Raw genomic sequence first — 16700 nt, 5'->3', positions numbered from 1 at the left:
GGGACGGAGGGTTAACAATCTTATCCAAAACGACCTTTCCACTTTGACCTGTCCCTTCTCTCCACTTAGTTGTCCCTCCATTAGCACCCTCCACAGATGTGAAAAGACCCGTCTGAGACGTAATAGCTTCTCTAAAGCCTGTGGTGATGCCTCTAATGAGATGGGTGAAGTCCATGCATTTTTGCTTGTGTGACATTCGTCCTACTCCCCTCTCTCTTTGTAAAGTATATGAAGACAGGAGTGCTATCTTACCATTTAGCATGAAGTATACAAAAATGAAAATTCTAGAAGTCTTCTGCCATTAAACTTGTGATTTGGGATGCTTTACTTAACTTCAGAATACGTCCATTTCCTCTCATATAGATGGGAATGTTTGCAAACCTAGGTCACAGGGTCATAGGGTTGTATGACCACTGAGTAGGTCAGTGATTTAAAGCACTTAGCATGGTAGGTGACACATACACAGCACTCAGTGATTGCCAATCCTTCTGCATTGATTAATACTCTCCCTGTAAACCGGTGGTTCTCAACCTTGGCTGCACATTAGAATCACCTGGGAATCCTGTTAAAATCCTGATTTCTGGGCCTCATCATTAGTAATCCTGTTTCTTTGTTACTAATGATGAGGGCCAGAAATCAGAATTTTAACAAGATTCCCAGGTGAGTCTAATGTGCAGCCAAGGTGGAGAACCACTGCTGTAAACTCTCAGGGCCTCAGTTTCCCCACTTGTAATGGGGGATTGAACGAGGTTATTTCTGAGGCTCCCTTCTGCTGCTTTCTTATATTGTTCTCTTTAAAAAATCCTAGAGAGCATTTCACATAATAGAGTCTCAATAAATATTTGCAAAACTGAATTGGCTTGTCTAAATAAGAGACCAAATAATCAGTGGCACTGGATTGTGTATAAGTTCTGACAGAATTGAGTTGCAAACTTTAAATGGCTATTGCTTCTGCTTATTAGGTGGAAAAGAATCCATAATCATCTGAGAGAGAAAAAAAGATTTCTTAAAGGAAACAATCTGTGGTCTGGCTCCTGAGGTTCTTCTGCTGGCTGTTACAGATTGCTAGCTACCACAGGCAGGCAGGAAACTGACCAGTTTTCAGCTCCAAATTGAGGAGCAAATTGATTTCTGGGACTCGGGCATTCTTTCCATTACCTCAGTGGGCTTTCTCAGCCAAAGCTGACATGTCATGAACGGAGTTGTCCTGTCTGTGACATGCCTCTTCATTTGCGACATTTATGATGATACTGTCCAATTTTTCCTACACGTTTGCTCCCCACAGAGGTGTGAATTAATTTGGCAATTGCAATGCCAACCAGCACTGTCAAACTCCATTTAGTTTTCACGTGCAAATAAAGTGCCCCTCGAAAGTTATATTATTTTTTAAATTGAATTTATTGGGGTGACATTGGTTAATAAAATTATACAGGTTCCCGCTATACAATTCTACCGTACATCATCTGTATATTATATTGTGTGTTTAACATCCTAATTCAAGTCTCCTTCCATCACCATTTATTTCCCCTTTATCCTATTCTACCCCTCCCCCCACCCCGTTTCCCTCTGGCAAACACCATACTGTTGTCTGTCTATGAGTCTTACTTTTTGTTCTGTGCTTAATTCCTTCACCCTTCTCTGCACTGAGGGTAGGGATGCAGGTTAGTGTAGGCACTGTGGAAAGCAATATAGGGTGACCTCAAAAAATTAAAAATGAAACTGCATTATCCAGAGAAACCTGAAACACTAATTTGAAAGAATATATGCGCCCCTATGTTCACTGAAGCATTATTTACAATAGCCAAGATTTGGAAGCAGCCCAATTGCCCATCAGTAAATGAGCGGATAAAAAAGCTGTGGTACATTTACACAGTGGAATCCTACTCAGCTATAAAAAAGAAGGAAATCTTACCTTTTGCAACAGCATGGATGGGCCTGGAGAGTATTACGCTAAGTGAAATAAGTCAGTCAGAGAAAGAAATGTTATATTCTTAAGCTCTTGATGTAGAACCAATACCTTCTCAGTTTAGATTGTACTTACACTGTGGTGAGCAGGTAACATCAGAGAAATAACAGCAGGCAAGCTGAATCCACTGCGGGGGACTAACCTGGAACACAGACAATCAATAGAAGGTTTGCATTCAATAAGGCAGCATCTTGGGATGAAAATATGGTTGCATGTCAGAGGAGAATGTAATGTGCTGAGTTGTCACCATTATTGAGAAGGAGGCTGGCGGATGTCCTAATACCAGGTGTTGTGTGAGCATGTGTATGGACCACTTCATTCCTTGATAGAAGACACAACCTGCATTCTCTTCCCACAATGATTCACCTCTGTCATTACACTCTTGGTCTGAATTGATGCTTGAGTTGAGGTCATCTATGTACAGTATTCATAAGTGTTTAAACCTGCTGCATGTTCTTACGGATTGCAGGCAAATGAAGTGACTGTCTTTCCAGCAGGTGCTGTGCAAGCCTCCAAGAGCAAAAGATCAAAACAGCATGTTTCTCTCTCATCCTTTGTTTTCCAATCTTCTTTCTTTTTCACATGTTAGCTTTATGAACGTGTTCATCTCCATTACCATGTTAATAGCCAATTTCTCTCTTTTGTTGAGTTGTTGGATTTCACTCGCCGATGGGCAATTGTCAGGAAGGGGTGAGATTCTCAATTCTGCAATCACAGAACTACATGCATTGGTTCCCCCTGTGGGGTGCACCCAAAATCTGAGAGTGCGGACTGTCCCTCCACTAATCACGTCTCCAAATGGAGTTTGCTCTAATTCCTTTAATCACTCAGCTGTAATTGAATCCTGATAGGAAGCTGGGTTTCTATCCAGAATTATTCCCCTTCTTCTGCCCAGAAGATGGTAAAGTAGCTGTTTCTTCTCTCAGCAGCTCAGGACAGTCTGCGGATGATCTTGTCCCTCCCTGCTCTGTACTGCTTTCCACACTGAGAGGAATCCTGATATTTGAGGTTATAGTTGCCATTACCCAGGGGTATTTCTCTAGGTGCTCTTTCTCTCTGCATCATTGTACACCTTCTAACAAAGCATAATGATTCCTAATAGGTCCCTAAACAAGTTTGGCTAGAATATGCATGCATGAGTCCTGCTTTAAAAAAATATTTTTATATATTTCAGAGAGGAAGGGAGAGAGAGATAGAAACATCAATGATGAGAGGGAATCATTGATTGGTTGCCTCCTGCACGCCCCCTACTGGAGATCGAGCCCACAACCCTAGCATGTGCCCTTGACCAGAATCGAACCCTGGGACCCTTCAGTCCGCTGGCTGACACTCTATCCACTGAGCCAAACCGGCTAGGGAGAGTCCTGCTTTTACCTGAATGGCTGCAAACAATTTGGAGAGACTAAGTGAATGTTTCTCAACCGCACCGCCCCCCTCCCCAGCCACCTGCAGCGCTATCACTGGAGCAGTGGTCCCAAATGTGGTCCCCACACCAACAGCATCAGCATCACCTGAGACTTTGTTTGAAATGCAAATTCAGAAGCTTCACCCAAACCCACTGATGAGAAAACCACTGACGGGACCAGAAATAGGTGTGTTAACAAGTCCACCAGGTGAACTATTGCATGATAAGCACTGACCTAAATCTCTTGTTAAAATTAAGAGTCCTGGTCCTGCTCTACTACTTACTAAATAGGAATTTGTTAGAGGCAAGACCGAGATCGGTAGGTAGGTAGATAGGTAGATGTATACATATTCACTGAGTGGCCAGATTATTATGACCACCCCATCAGTACTTTGTTGGGACACCTTTTGTCTTCAATACTGCGGCGATTCTTCTTGGCATTGACTCCACGAGATGTTGAAAGGTGATGCGAGGAATCTGACACCATGCCTGATGAATAGCATGTCCAGTTCTGTGAGATTTGATGGTTGTGGAACCAGCTGCCTGATGGCTCTTTTAACTTCATTCCCACAAATGCTCAATTGGATTGAGATCTGGTGATTGTGGGGGCCACCTAAGCAAGGTAAAGTCTCTCTCATGTTCTTGAAACCACTCCTGCACAATATGAGCACCATGGCATGGCGCATTGTCTTGTTGGAAGAAGCCATCTCCATTGGGATACGCCATCAACATGATAGGATGAACTTGATCTGCAACGATACCTAGGTATGTTGTGCTATTCAGACGTTGTTCCACACGAATTAAAGGGCCCAAATCATGCCAGGAAAACATGCCCCAAAACCATAACACCGCCCCCACCAGCTTGAAGAGTTGTACTCATGCATGTGGGGTGCATGCTTTCATGCTGTTTCCGCCAAATTCTCACTCTGCCATCAGCATGATGCAACTGGAAACATGATTCATTGGACCACATGACTTTTTTCCAATGTTCAACTGTCCAATCCTTGTGTTCCTGTGCGAATTGGAGATGTTTTATCTTGGTAACTGCAGACAGCAAAGGTGTTTGAACAGGCCTTCGGCTTCCATATCCCATACAATGCAGTGTACGGCTAATTTGCCTACAAACGTCAGGTGGTCATAATAATCTGGCCACTCAGTGTATATGTATTAATAAATGTAAATTTTTTGGAAATAATTTTAGATTTATAGAAGAATTGCAAAAATAGAATTCTCATGTACCCCTCTCCTAGTTAACACAAATATAAATACCTTAAATAAGCAGTGTACATTTATCAATACTGAGAAATTAACAATGGAGAAATACCATTAACTCAGCTACAGAACTTATACAGATTTTACAAGTTTTTACACAAATGTCCTTTATTCTGTTCCAGGATCCAATTCAGTTTTCAGTTTCTCAATCTTTTATTTCATAATCTTGACAGTTTTGAGGATCACAAGACAGATAGTTCATAGAATGTTCCTCAATTTGGATTTTTCTCATGATTTGGCCGGAGAATAAGATACAAGTGGGGTGCCCTGATCATCACATCATATGAGGGGTCTCATGAAATCAACCTGACTTGTCAGTATTGATATTAACTTAGTGATTCAGGTCTCGCAGATTTCTCCACCATTAAGTTACTCTTTTTAAAAACAAACAAACAAACAAACAAACAAACAAACAAACACATATCTTTAGAAGCAAGTCACTAAGTCCAGCCTAAGGGCAGGGGAATTAATTTCCATCTCTTCAAAGGAAGAAAATCAAAGAAATTGCAGGAATATTTTGGGGGAGATAAAGGTTAAAGGTTACGTGTTTCCTTACAGTTTCCCATATTAATTTTAGCATTCATCAGTGGATCTTATGTGCAGCAATCTATATCTATCTATATATATATAAGCCTAAGCAACCGGCTGACCTGCCGACTGGCTGACCAGCCGGTAGGTATGATATGCAATGACCACCAGGGGGCAGATGCTCAATGCAGGAGCTGCCGAGCAACAACAACTTTGCAGAGTGCCCTCTCACACTCTGGGACCCCTCGGGTGATGTCAGACTGCCGGTTTCAGCCAGATCCCCACAGGCCAGGACAAGGGACCCCACCGGCCAGAGGGACCCGCTCATTCTGCAGATGCCCTTCGAGCCCTGGCATCGCCCCAGGTGTGGCCAGCTGGAGGTTGGCTCCAGGGTGTGTCCGGCTCGGCTCGCCCAGTCCTGCCCTGTTGGCCACCTTCTAATTAATTTCCTTTCAATGTGCACGAATCTGTGCACTGGGCCTCTAGTTACTATTGTAATGTTCTAATAGTGATATGTATGCCATTTCCTTATTCATTCCATATTCGTTCTTTGGAATTGTTCTGTAACATCCATTCCTTCTCTCGTATTTGTTTAGTCATTTATTTGTTCATGCATGTGTGTCGTACTCTTTGGATGATCATTCAATACCATAGTTATTTCATTTGTTTTTCCTATTGTCCTAGCTTCGTTCATTAGATGCTCTTTCAGGTGGCTCCTCTGTCCTTTTGACATACCTAATTTTATTTTCCTTTGTGTACTTCTGGCTTCCTGCCACTGCAGTCTCTTGTATATTCCCTGCCCCAGTCTTAAAATAAGCCACTTCTCTAAAGGGACTCGGTTCTTTTGGTTGAAAGATGGTGTTTCAAAACCAACATCCAGGTACTAGGTGTGCTGGTGGCCATGGGATGTCATTGCTTCTGGGCTTCTCGGTGGATAGTATACAACCCATGTATGAAGTTTCTCTCTCTCTCTCTCTCTCTCTCTCTCTCTCTCTCCCTCTCTCCCTCTCTCTCTCTCTCTCTCTCTCTCTCTCTCTCTCTCTTTCTCCCTCCCTCCCTCCCTCCACCTCCCTTCTTCCCCCCCCACACATACTCACACATGAATTTACACTGATATTTCTGACACTAGCATCACATGGTTCATCCTAGCTTTACTCTTTAGCTTATGTATAAGTTCTTTTCCTAACAGTGAGAAACCTGGCTCATTATCTATAACCTATTGACTTTTTTAAAAAAAACTCAAGTATGGAAGGTAGATCCAGAATTGCTGACTCATATCCCTGTGAAAAATTTACAAATCAGAGATACACTTCTTTTTGTCTTTAGTCTTAGAGTCTTAGAGTTTTCAGTCAAATATTATTTTTTCCAGTTATTTAGGTCAGCTCCTTTTTACTCATCTCCTTCAGTGAAATTTCCTCATACGTTCTTTATACACTTAGAGTTCATTTGTCAAAATCTGCATTCCATTCTGGGTCCTTTGGTATGCTGATTGATTTTTAAAAAATTTTCAAAAAGTAAAGTTGAATTATTGTGGTGTGTTCTTGGTAAGTTCCAGAGTCAGGTGTCTGCCACCACAGTAACACAGAGTATTTCCATACCCCCTTCTGTGGTCCCTCTTAGTCAACCCCTCCTTTCTCTCCCAACCCCTGGCATCCACTGATCTACTTTTCTCCCCTGTTTGTTTGTTTTTTTTCTAGACTGTCATATGAATAGAATGCTGCATTATGCAGTCTTTTTCATTTGATTTCTTTCACATGGAAAAATGCATTTAACATTTACTCATGTTCTTCCACAAATCAGTAGTTCTTTTGTTGTTGCTGAGCAGTAGTCTAGTGTGGATGTACCACAGTTTGTTTATCCATTCACCTTTCAACAGATGTCTTAGCTATTTCCAGTTTTAGTGATTATGAATAAAGTTGCTATAAACATTTGTGAGTACACTTGTGTGAACATAAGTTTTCAATACATTTGGATAAACAGCTAGGATTAGAACTTCTGCTTGGCATGTTAATTCTGTATTTACCATTTTTGGAATGCTGAAGTATTTTCCAAGTGGCTGTACCATTGTGCTTTCCCATCAGGAATGAACAAGAATTCCTATTGCTCTGCATCTTCTCCAGCATTTGGTATTGTTAGCTTAAAAAAAAATCAAAATGCCATTAGTGATAAATTATTGTGTTTTACTAGCATTTCCCTAATGACTGATATTGAGCATCTTTTCATGTGCTTATTTGCCATTTCTGTATCTTTTCTTATAAGTGTCTATTCAGATGGTATGCCCATCTTGAGTTTTGTTGTTGTTGTGTTTTCACTGCTGAGTTTAAGAGTGCTTTATATATTATGGTAATTCCTCAACCCCCAGACTCTGGCTTATGTTTTCATTTTCTTAGTACTATTTTTTATAAAACAAGTTTTAAACTTTTATAAAATGCAATTCATCAATTTTTATGTATTGATTATGCTTTTTGTTGTCATATCCAAAAACTTATTGCCAAACCTAAAGTTATACAGAGTTTCCATTTTCTTCTAAAAGTTTTCTAGTTTCAGACTCTACACTTAGATCTATCATCCATTTCGAGTTAATTTTTGGATACAGTATGAGTTATATGTCAAGATTCATTACTTCTGCATAGGGATACCCATTTGTTTCAGCATCTGTGGGAAAGACTATCATTTCCCCATTGATTTTCTTTGCACTTTGCCAAGAATTAGTTGACTTCATTTATGTTGGTCTATTTCTGGACCTCTTTTCTATTCCATCCTGTACAATAAAAGCCTAATATGCTAAGTGTCTAGTCATCCAGTTGGCCATTCAACCAATCAAAGCATAATATGCTAATGATATGCTAAGGTTGCTCAACCGCTTGCTATGATGTGCACTGACCACCAGGGGGCAGATGCTCCGACAGGTAGGTTAGCTTGCTGCTGGGGTCCAGCCAATCAGGACTGAGTGAGATGTGCTGGACACGCCCTGGAGCCCTCCTGCAGTCCCTCCCTGGCAGGTCAACCTCCTACATCCTTCCCCGCCCCAATTGTGCACAGGTGGGGTCACTCGGCCTGCACCCTCTCGCAATTTGGGACCCCTTGGGGAATGTTGGAGAGCAGGTTTCAGCCCAATAGCAGGACTGGTTGCTATGAAAAGACCTGCACTGACCACCAGGGGGAAGATGCTCAATGCAGGAGCTGCTCCCTGGTGGTCAGTGTGCTCCCACAGGGGGAGTGCTGCTCAGCCAGAAGCCGGGCTCAAGGCTGGCAAGCACAGTGTTGGTGGTGGGGGGAGCCTCTCCTACCTCCACAGCAGCGCTAAGGATGTCCTACTGCTCTATAAGTACCCATCAACTATGCTATGGTTTGTTTGTTTTTTTGCCTTTCTGATAAATGTTAGAATTAGGGGTTGCTACATTTCGAAAAAGCTTGAGATTTTTTTAAGCCTCACCTGAGGATATGTTCACTGATTTTTTTAGATAAACCCGTGGTTGGCAAACTGCGGCTAGCGAGCCACATGCGGCTCTTTGGCCCCTTGAGTGTGGCTCTCCCTAATTAAGTTAATAACAATGTACCTACCTATATAGTTTAAGTTTAAAAAATTTGGCTCTCAAAAGAAATTTCAATCGTTGTACTGTTGATATTTGGCTCTGTTGACTAATGAGTTTAATGAGTTTGCGGACCACTGAGATAGATAGAGATAGAGATAGAGATAGAGATAGAGATAGAGATAGAGATAGATAGAGATAGAGATAGAGATAGAGATAGAGATAGAGATAGAGAGATAGAGAGATAGAGAGATAGAGATAGAGAGATAGAGAGGTAGAGAGGTAGAGAGGTAGAGAGGTAGAGATAAATAAATAGATAGATAGATAGATAGATATGAATGTGATAGAGAAAATGGATCAGATGCCACTCCCATGGGCCCCCACCATGCATCGAACTCCCAATTTAGATATGTGCCCTGACCAGGAATGGAACCTGCAACCTTTTGGTATATGGGAAGATGGTCCAATCAACTGAGCCACCTGGCCAGGGCTAAAAAGCTTGAGATTTTGTTTGCAATTGCATTGAATCTATAGATAAAATTGGGTAGAATTTATTCAAATTATTTTTAAATTTCATTTAGCCATATTTTATAGTTTTCAACATATAGGTCCCAGACATATTTTGTTAGACTTATAAATAAGCACTGCATTTTGGGTGATGTTGTTTTTAGTTTAAAATTTCATTTGTTCATTCCTGACATATAGGTATGTGATTGCCTTTTGTATTTTGAATTTATACCCCATAACCTTGCTTAACTCACGTTTTAATTTTAAGAGATTTGGGGCAGTTTCTTTGGAGGAGGAGTGGATATGGACAATATGCAAGTAGAGACACTTTTATTTTTTCTTTTGCAACCTGTACGCCTTTTGTTTCTTTTACTTCCCTGGTTCATCTGACAGGATGTCCAGTCCAATGTTGAAAAGGGGTGATAAAAAACGGCACTCTTGACTAGGGGTTTCTTACTATTAAGTATGATGCTCGTTATTCCTAGGCTTTTTGCAGATGCCTATTATTAGGCTAAACTATTTCTCCTCTAATCCACGTTTATAATTTTTATCATAAATGTATATTGAATGTTATTAAGTGCTTTTTCTGTATGTATTAAGGTCATCATGTCATTTTTAAATTTTTTTCTTTAATCTGATAATATGCACATTATAATTGATTTTTGAATAATGAATCAGTTTTGTTGTCCTTGAATGAAATCCACTTGTTCATGATGTATTTTTTTTGGTAAATTTTTTTTTAGGATTTTTGCAAGTATAATCTTTATTTTTTCTTTTTTTGTTTGTGTAATCTCTTTATTTGATTTGTGTCTTCCATACTGTCTTATAAAATGAGTGATAGTTCTCTCCTCTTCTATTTTCTGGAAGGGATTGTGGGTATTACATTTTATTTATTTGTTAATTGTTGGATAGACTCCATCAGTGAAAATATCTGAGCCTGGATATTTGATTTATGAATTTTTTTCAAAACTGTGAATTTGTTATTTTAAAATATATATAAGATTAATTAGGTTGTCTATTCTTTTTTTTAAACATTGAGACTTTTAAAAAAATGATTTCAGAGAGGAAGGGAGAAGAAGAGAGGGATAGAAGCATCAATAATGAGAATCATTGATTGGCTGCCTCCTGCACGCCCCCTACTGGGAATGGAGCCCACAGCCCAGGTATGTGCCCTTGACTGGAATTGAACCCAGGACCCTTCAGTCCACAGGCCAACACTCCTCCCACTGAGCCAAACTGGCTAGGGCAGGGTATCTATTCATTCAGTTTTGGTAGTTTATATCTTTCAGGGAATGATTCCATTTCAGTTGCTGGATATATTAGCATAAAGTTGTTTACTAGTACAATATCCTTTCTCTTATTTCTTGACCTAAAAGCCTCAGTTGTTTATATTGGAATTCTTCTTTTCTAATGTAAGCATTTAATTATATGTATTTCCCTCTAACTACCACTTTAGCTTTAATCTATGCATTTTAATCTGTTGCACTTATATTTTCACTTAGTTAGAAATATTTTCTTAATTTTCCTTGACACTTCCTCTCTGACTCATGGATGATTTAGAGTACTTGACCCAGGAACTACTAATAAGCAAGAGGTGGTGCTGTGGGGCGTTTATCAGTTGCTTAGGAAATGGCTGCATATTTCTCTGTCTTCAAATTCATCATATCAGTTAATATCAATATAGCTCTGAGAAATCTGGAGTAAATTAATTAATTTATTTAATCCTCTTCTCGCATAAAATTTATAATGTTATCTTATAAGATTTTAAAGGTGAGGTAACATACATGAAACAATTGTGGCTTGGCACATAGTACATGGTACATAAAAATGTGCTACTATGATTTATAATAGTTGTTGGTGGTGTTTTTGTCATTGTTTTATTTTTAGATTTACTTCATTGGCTCTGAGCTTGAAATGTTGGGATGGGTATGAAGGAAAAAATATAAAGTCATGGAATGCAAACTCTAGAGAAGTCACAGAGATAAGATTTACCTATTCCTATCATTATTATTATTATTTAGTTTATTGATTATAGCTTTATTGTAATGTATTGCATTCATTTTAAAGACCCCCTACCCACTTTGTGAACCTCACCCAGCCTCCCCAGAATCAAAGATTGGTATCCCTGGGCATAATTAGCCATTTACAAGTGCATTACAAAGGGGGTGAGGCTGTGTAATACCACAGATGGTGCACCAAGTATGAACAATAACCCAGGACTCTGCATAATGTCTTAAGCCTTCCTCATTCAGCAACATCACTAAAAAGTGCTGTGCACTCAGAATTCAAAATCCCCTCCTCCCCAGTTACTTTCTCTGGTGTCTTTGGGAATTTGATTGACACTCTGCTTTCTTTTCTTAAACAGGTGGGCTCTGCATTGCCCAGTCCGTGAGAATCCCCCAGGAGCGCAAAGACAGGACCATTGACTTTGATAAGATTATCAAACAGCTCCTGGACACCCCCAACTCCAGGGCCGTCGTGATTTTTGCCAACGATGAGGATATAAAGTAAGGATGACTGGTGACATTTGTTAATATGCATGCTGCAACGTTAGCAAACAAAGATCCCGATACTGGCAGAGACAGGGGAAAAGAGAGCAAAGAATCAACTCTATAATCACACAGTGGCCAAGTCTGTATGTGCTTTCTACCCCACCCACGATTACTGTGAACCATGGAAGCTGCCCTGTGCTGCTGTCCTGTCCTGTCTTTCCCACCTATTAGCAAAATAACGGATTTGATTACATATAAAAAGAGAAGACCACTAGACCTTTGCAAGTTTCTTTTATTAAAAATCTATCCAAATGCAACAGACTTACCCAAAGAATGTTCCTCTTAATGTAAAAGAAAAATGTCATAATGCTGGCTAGATTGCTGCAGCTTCACATTCCATATGTTCAAAACCACACTTGCCACACCTCTACATTCTCGATCTACCTTTTCCTCTCTCTTTCCTCATCTCCATCCTCCTTGGAGTGAAAAATCCGATTGTAATCTCGACTTTCCTTTTTTCCTCATTTGCTGCATTCTTGGCCACGCCATGGAGAGCTAACCTCTAAAATGTTTCTAGAACCCAAACACCCCCCGCTTTCTTTACTTACTGCCACCAGCCTGACCAAGAATCCTTATTTATGTATCTTTTTCAGAATAAAGTGTAATTACACGTGATTAAAAACTCAGAAACAATACAAAGATCTGGGGGAAAGTAAAAGCCCCTTCATCCTGTTCCCTAGCTGACAAGTTGTGCCTCCCAGTTTCTTACAGGTTCTTCTGGAGGCGGTCCGTCTTTTACACAAACCGCTACACACTGTGTGTACGTCCTCCTTCCCTCCTTGCCAGCCCTCACGTACCATTGTGTCGTGGAAGTCCTTGAATGCCAGTACCCATAAATCTATTCAGTCTTTTTAATAGCCGTGCAGAATTTCATTTTATATCTGTATTGTAAATCATCTAACTGCCCCCTTATTGATTGACATTTAAGTTTGATTACAGAGTTTTATAACTATAAATAATGCTGCAGTAAACCTCCTTTTTCAAAAATCTGTGTGCACATGTTATGTAACGTATATATGTGTGAAGATATAATATCTACAAGTGTATAATAATATACAAATCTATTATTTTATACATTTATAGTCTATGTATTTATAAATTCCTAGAAAAGAAGTTTCCAGGACAAACATATGTCCCTTCTTAAACAATATATGAATATTGTCTTATAAAGAGGTTGTGCAGCTAACACTTCTGCTTATGTGAAAGAGCTGTTTAGGTTTTATGAGATCTTTGCCTTATAGTTTAAAATACTACATTATTGAATTTGAAGGTTAATATTTTTTATCAAGGGTAAATCTATGGGCCCAGCCTGATATTCCATCCTGCTGGGATTATTGCATTACTAGAGGCCTGGTGCACGGAATTTGTACACGGGTAGGGTCCCTAGGCCTGGCTGACAATCAGGGCTGATCTGATTAGGGCCGATCTGCGGGGTGACCAGTGGGGCAATCAGGGGGCCCCCACTGACATCCGCCTTGGCTGGACTGGGGCCTGTGGGCTGGGGGCAGCTCCTGCTTTGAGTGCCTGCCCCCTGGTGGTCAGTGCGCATCATAGTGACCGGTCCCAAAGTTCGGTCGATTTGCATATTAGGCTTTTATTATATCGGATCATCATGGCCAGTTTCCCAGTCTGCATCTTTCCCCTCCCAGTGTCCTACATGCTGCCTCTGAATCCACCCATCTTGCCAGTGTTAAGCTCTGATCATGGGTGTCAGGACTGTTCAATGCAGCGTGTGAACCTGAGGTTGGGAAAGCTGAGGTTTGTATGCTACTTAAATGAGCACTGTCTCGCCTTGGCAGGTGTCCCGCCCCATCTTGCTTTCCAACTTGGGAGGCCTCAGTTCTCTCATCAATACAATCAAAATCCTTTGGAGCAGTTTTTATGTGATTCTGCCTCAGCGACCCTAGGAATACTTCACCCCACGCTCCCTCATGACGGCTACACAGTAGGCACTGGGCCCATTTGTGCTTCCTCCTCCGGGTCTCTGCACGTTCTCTTCCACCTGCTGAGAACACTGTTTGCTTCCCCACTTCATTGTCTGATGACCTCTCTACCATTGCTTTCTGAACAATGTTGATTTCTCTGGACAATGCAGCTTTGGAAAATTCTTCGTAGTTTGTGTCACAGTTGTCGTTTTATATCATTTAATTTTTTTATTTAGCATTTGTGTTCTCCATTAATCCATAAGCATCATTAGGGTAGAACCATAGCAGGGTAGAGATGATGGCTCTTTGTTTTTATTCCAGCCTATACTACATTAATCTTTTGGAACCACTTCCAATTTATGATATTCTTTGCTGATATTATTTTTATTTTTTTTTAATCTGAGGCTTTAAATTTTTATTTTTCAATTATAGTTTACACTCAGTATTATTTTATATTAATTTCAAGTTTCCAGAAAAGCTGTGATACATGTATGTAATGGCCATAAAAAAGAATGAAATCTTACCTTGTGTCACAGCATGGATGGACCTAGAGGGCATTATTACTCTAAGTGAAATGTTAGAGAAAAACAAATATCATATGATTTTACTTATATGTACAATCTAAAGACCAAAAAGCAAACAAGCAAAAGAGATGCAGAGAACAGACTGATGGTTGCCAGAGGGGAGGGTTGTTGGGGGGGCTGGGTGTCCTCAGGCCCTATTACAGTACTCAGTACATAGGATATTCTTTTTTTTAAAATATATTTTATTGATTTTTTACAGAGAGGAAGGGAGAGAGATAGAGAGTTAGAAACATCGATGAGAGAGAAACACCGATCAGCTGCCTCCTGCACATCTCCCACTGGGGATGTGCTCGCAACCCAGGTACATGCCCTTGACCAGAATCGAACCTGGGACCTTTCAGTCCGTAGGCCGACGCTCTATCCACTGAGCCAAACCAGTTTCGGCAGGATATTCTTAATAAATGGCATTCAATGGGTGAATAAAATGCCTAGTCAAGTACCCACTATTTAATAATATAAATACAGGCTTGCCTTGCTGACCTTCATGATGTCTTCACAAGTGGTTCTATTTTAACAGCTATAACTCCTCTCTACTCCCAGTTCTCCTCCCAAAAGGCATTATTCCGGTCCTCCAACACCTCCTGGTCCCTCCTCCATCATGGCTTTTGTTTGTGGTGTTTCTTCTCTCTTTCTCTACCTGTTGCAAGTATGTCTGTTCTTCAAGGTTTACTTCAAACAGCCTCTTCTCTATGGGCACTGTTTCTGATCACCCCTTATTTCTCTCCTTATAAAATGCTGACTATTTTGCTCTTAGGGCATTTTCTTTCATACTTTGTGATTTAGTTATTTCAGAGAATTTTTATTTCATAATATTACCCTGTCTTTTTGCTCCAGGTTTTGTCAACTCTATTGATACCTTTCTTAATCATCTCATATATCTTTTTCATACATATTTTATACATTTAAAAATATGTAATACATTGATAAGGTGTAGCTTTGTGTTTATTTTTAATTTTATTTTAATTCTCACCGAAGGATATCTTTTTTATTGATTTTAGAAGTGAGAGGGAGAGAGAGAGAGAAAGAAAAAGAGAGATAGAGAGAGAAAGCTGTATTTTTAAATTCATCATACACAGCACATAAAAGTTTTACTGCAAATGGCAATGGTGATATATTAGTTTTAATACTCTTGATTTTCAGGTAGTGTAAGGTTTTAATTTGGGATATAAAAATATATATAATCCTCTTAATAACTGTGCTATTTTTGTGTGTTGAGGCTTGTTTGTGTGTTTATTATTTTATACTGTGATTTATAGTAATGATAGCAGTAATGGCTCTTGAGCACAGTAATAGAATTCAGTGCATATATAAGTGTCTTCCAGAACATGATCTGAAACACACTGATGTCTGAAGAGTAGTAATGACCTACAATGTTATGTTATTTCTGTTTTCAGGAAATTTACACTGTAGATTGGAAATTTTGAGATTTCTTAGAACATTAACTTGAAATACCTTGTTGGAGAATAGCAGTGAGAAGATATTAACATCTAGAATTTGAAACTGAGATAAGTGCTGAATCAGTCATGCATACTAATAATTTGGATTTTAGACAAGAATAGATTCTTTTCTGGAACACTTTATTCTGATCATAAAGCAATACATGGCTATTTTAAGTCCATTGAAAAATGTGGAGAAGTTTTTGCTGTTGCTGTTTAGTAAAAGGAACTCTTTTTTAAAAATTTTATTTTATTGTTTAGAGTATTACAAATAGTAGTACATATGTCTCATTTTTTTTCCCCATGGACCTTCCCCTGGCCTCCCCTACCTTCCGGCACATGCCCTCTCCCCCCTCCCCCCAGTGTCTTGTGTCCATTGGTTATGCTTATATGCATGCATACAAGTCCTTTCAGTTGATCTCTTACTACCACCCCCTCCCCCCGAAACCCTCCCCTGCCTTCCCGCTGAAGTTTGACAGTCCCTTCGATGCTTATCTGGCTCAATATCTATTTTTGTTCATCAGTTTATAGTGTTCTTTATTATCCATTAATGAGTGAGATCATGTGGTATTTTTCTTTCACTGACTGACTTATTTCACTCTCAAGTTTACTTTGCCTCCTGCTAATCTAGAAAAATCAAAGGTGAGAGAGAATAATCACAAACTATGATTTTATGCAATCCCTACAAAACTTGAAATCCCAACACTCAGAGATAATCACTAAAAATTCTGGATTGAGGTTTGTAATAATTTTTTTTCTAAACATGCATAAGTTGTCCCCAACAGAATCACGATCACATTGAATTTTATATTTTACTTTTTGTAATTCACGTTTCACTTTTTGAACCATAATCTTACTTGTCTTAACAAATAACCCCACACTCTTCCATAAATATGTTAAGGTGGATGTCTACTTTTTGTATTTATGTCAGTTTCATCTTTATTCCTTGCTTCGCTTGGTTTCTCCCCACCCTTTCATTCTCTTCAGAATTA

The 16700-nt window shown here is 39.6% G+C and overlaps 1 protein-coding gene across 1 annotated transcript in view; it reads left to right on the top strand.

Moving 5' to 3' along the window:
• GRM7 (glutamate metabotropic receptor 7) overlaps nucleotides 1-16700 on the top strand; it is a 688017-nt gene that overhangs the window by 362115 nt on the left and 309202 nt on the right. The window contains exon 3 of the mRNA XM_023749437.1: nucleotides 11577-11718. Within this exon, the coding sequence (XP_023605205.1) occupies nucleotides 11577-11718 (142 nt within the window). The remainder of the gene's footprint in view (nucleotides 1-11576; nucleotides 11719-16700) is intronic.

The sequence above is a fragment of the Myotis lucifugus genome, unplaced genomic scaffold (genome assembly GCF_000147115.1).
Source record: "Myotis lucifugus unplaced genomic scaffold, Myoluc2.0 scaffold_8, whole genome shotgun sequence".
Taxonomy (NCBI): domain Eukaryota; kingdom Metazoa; phylum Chordata; class Mammalia; order Chiroptera; family Vespertilionidae; genus Myotis; species Myotis lucifugus.
Note: the sequence above shows the minus strand (reverse complement) of the source record. Positions and strands in the feature narration are given on the sequence as shown.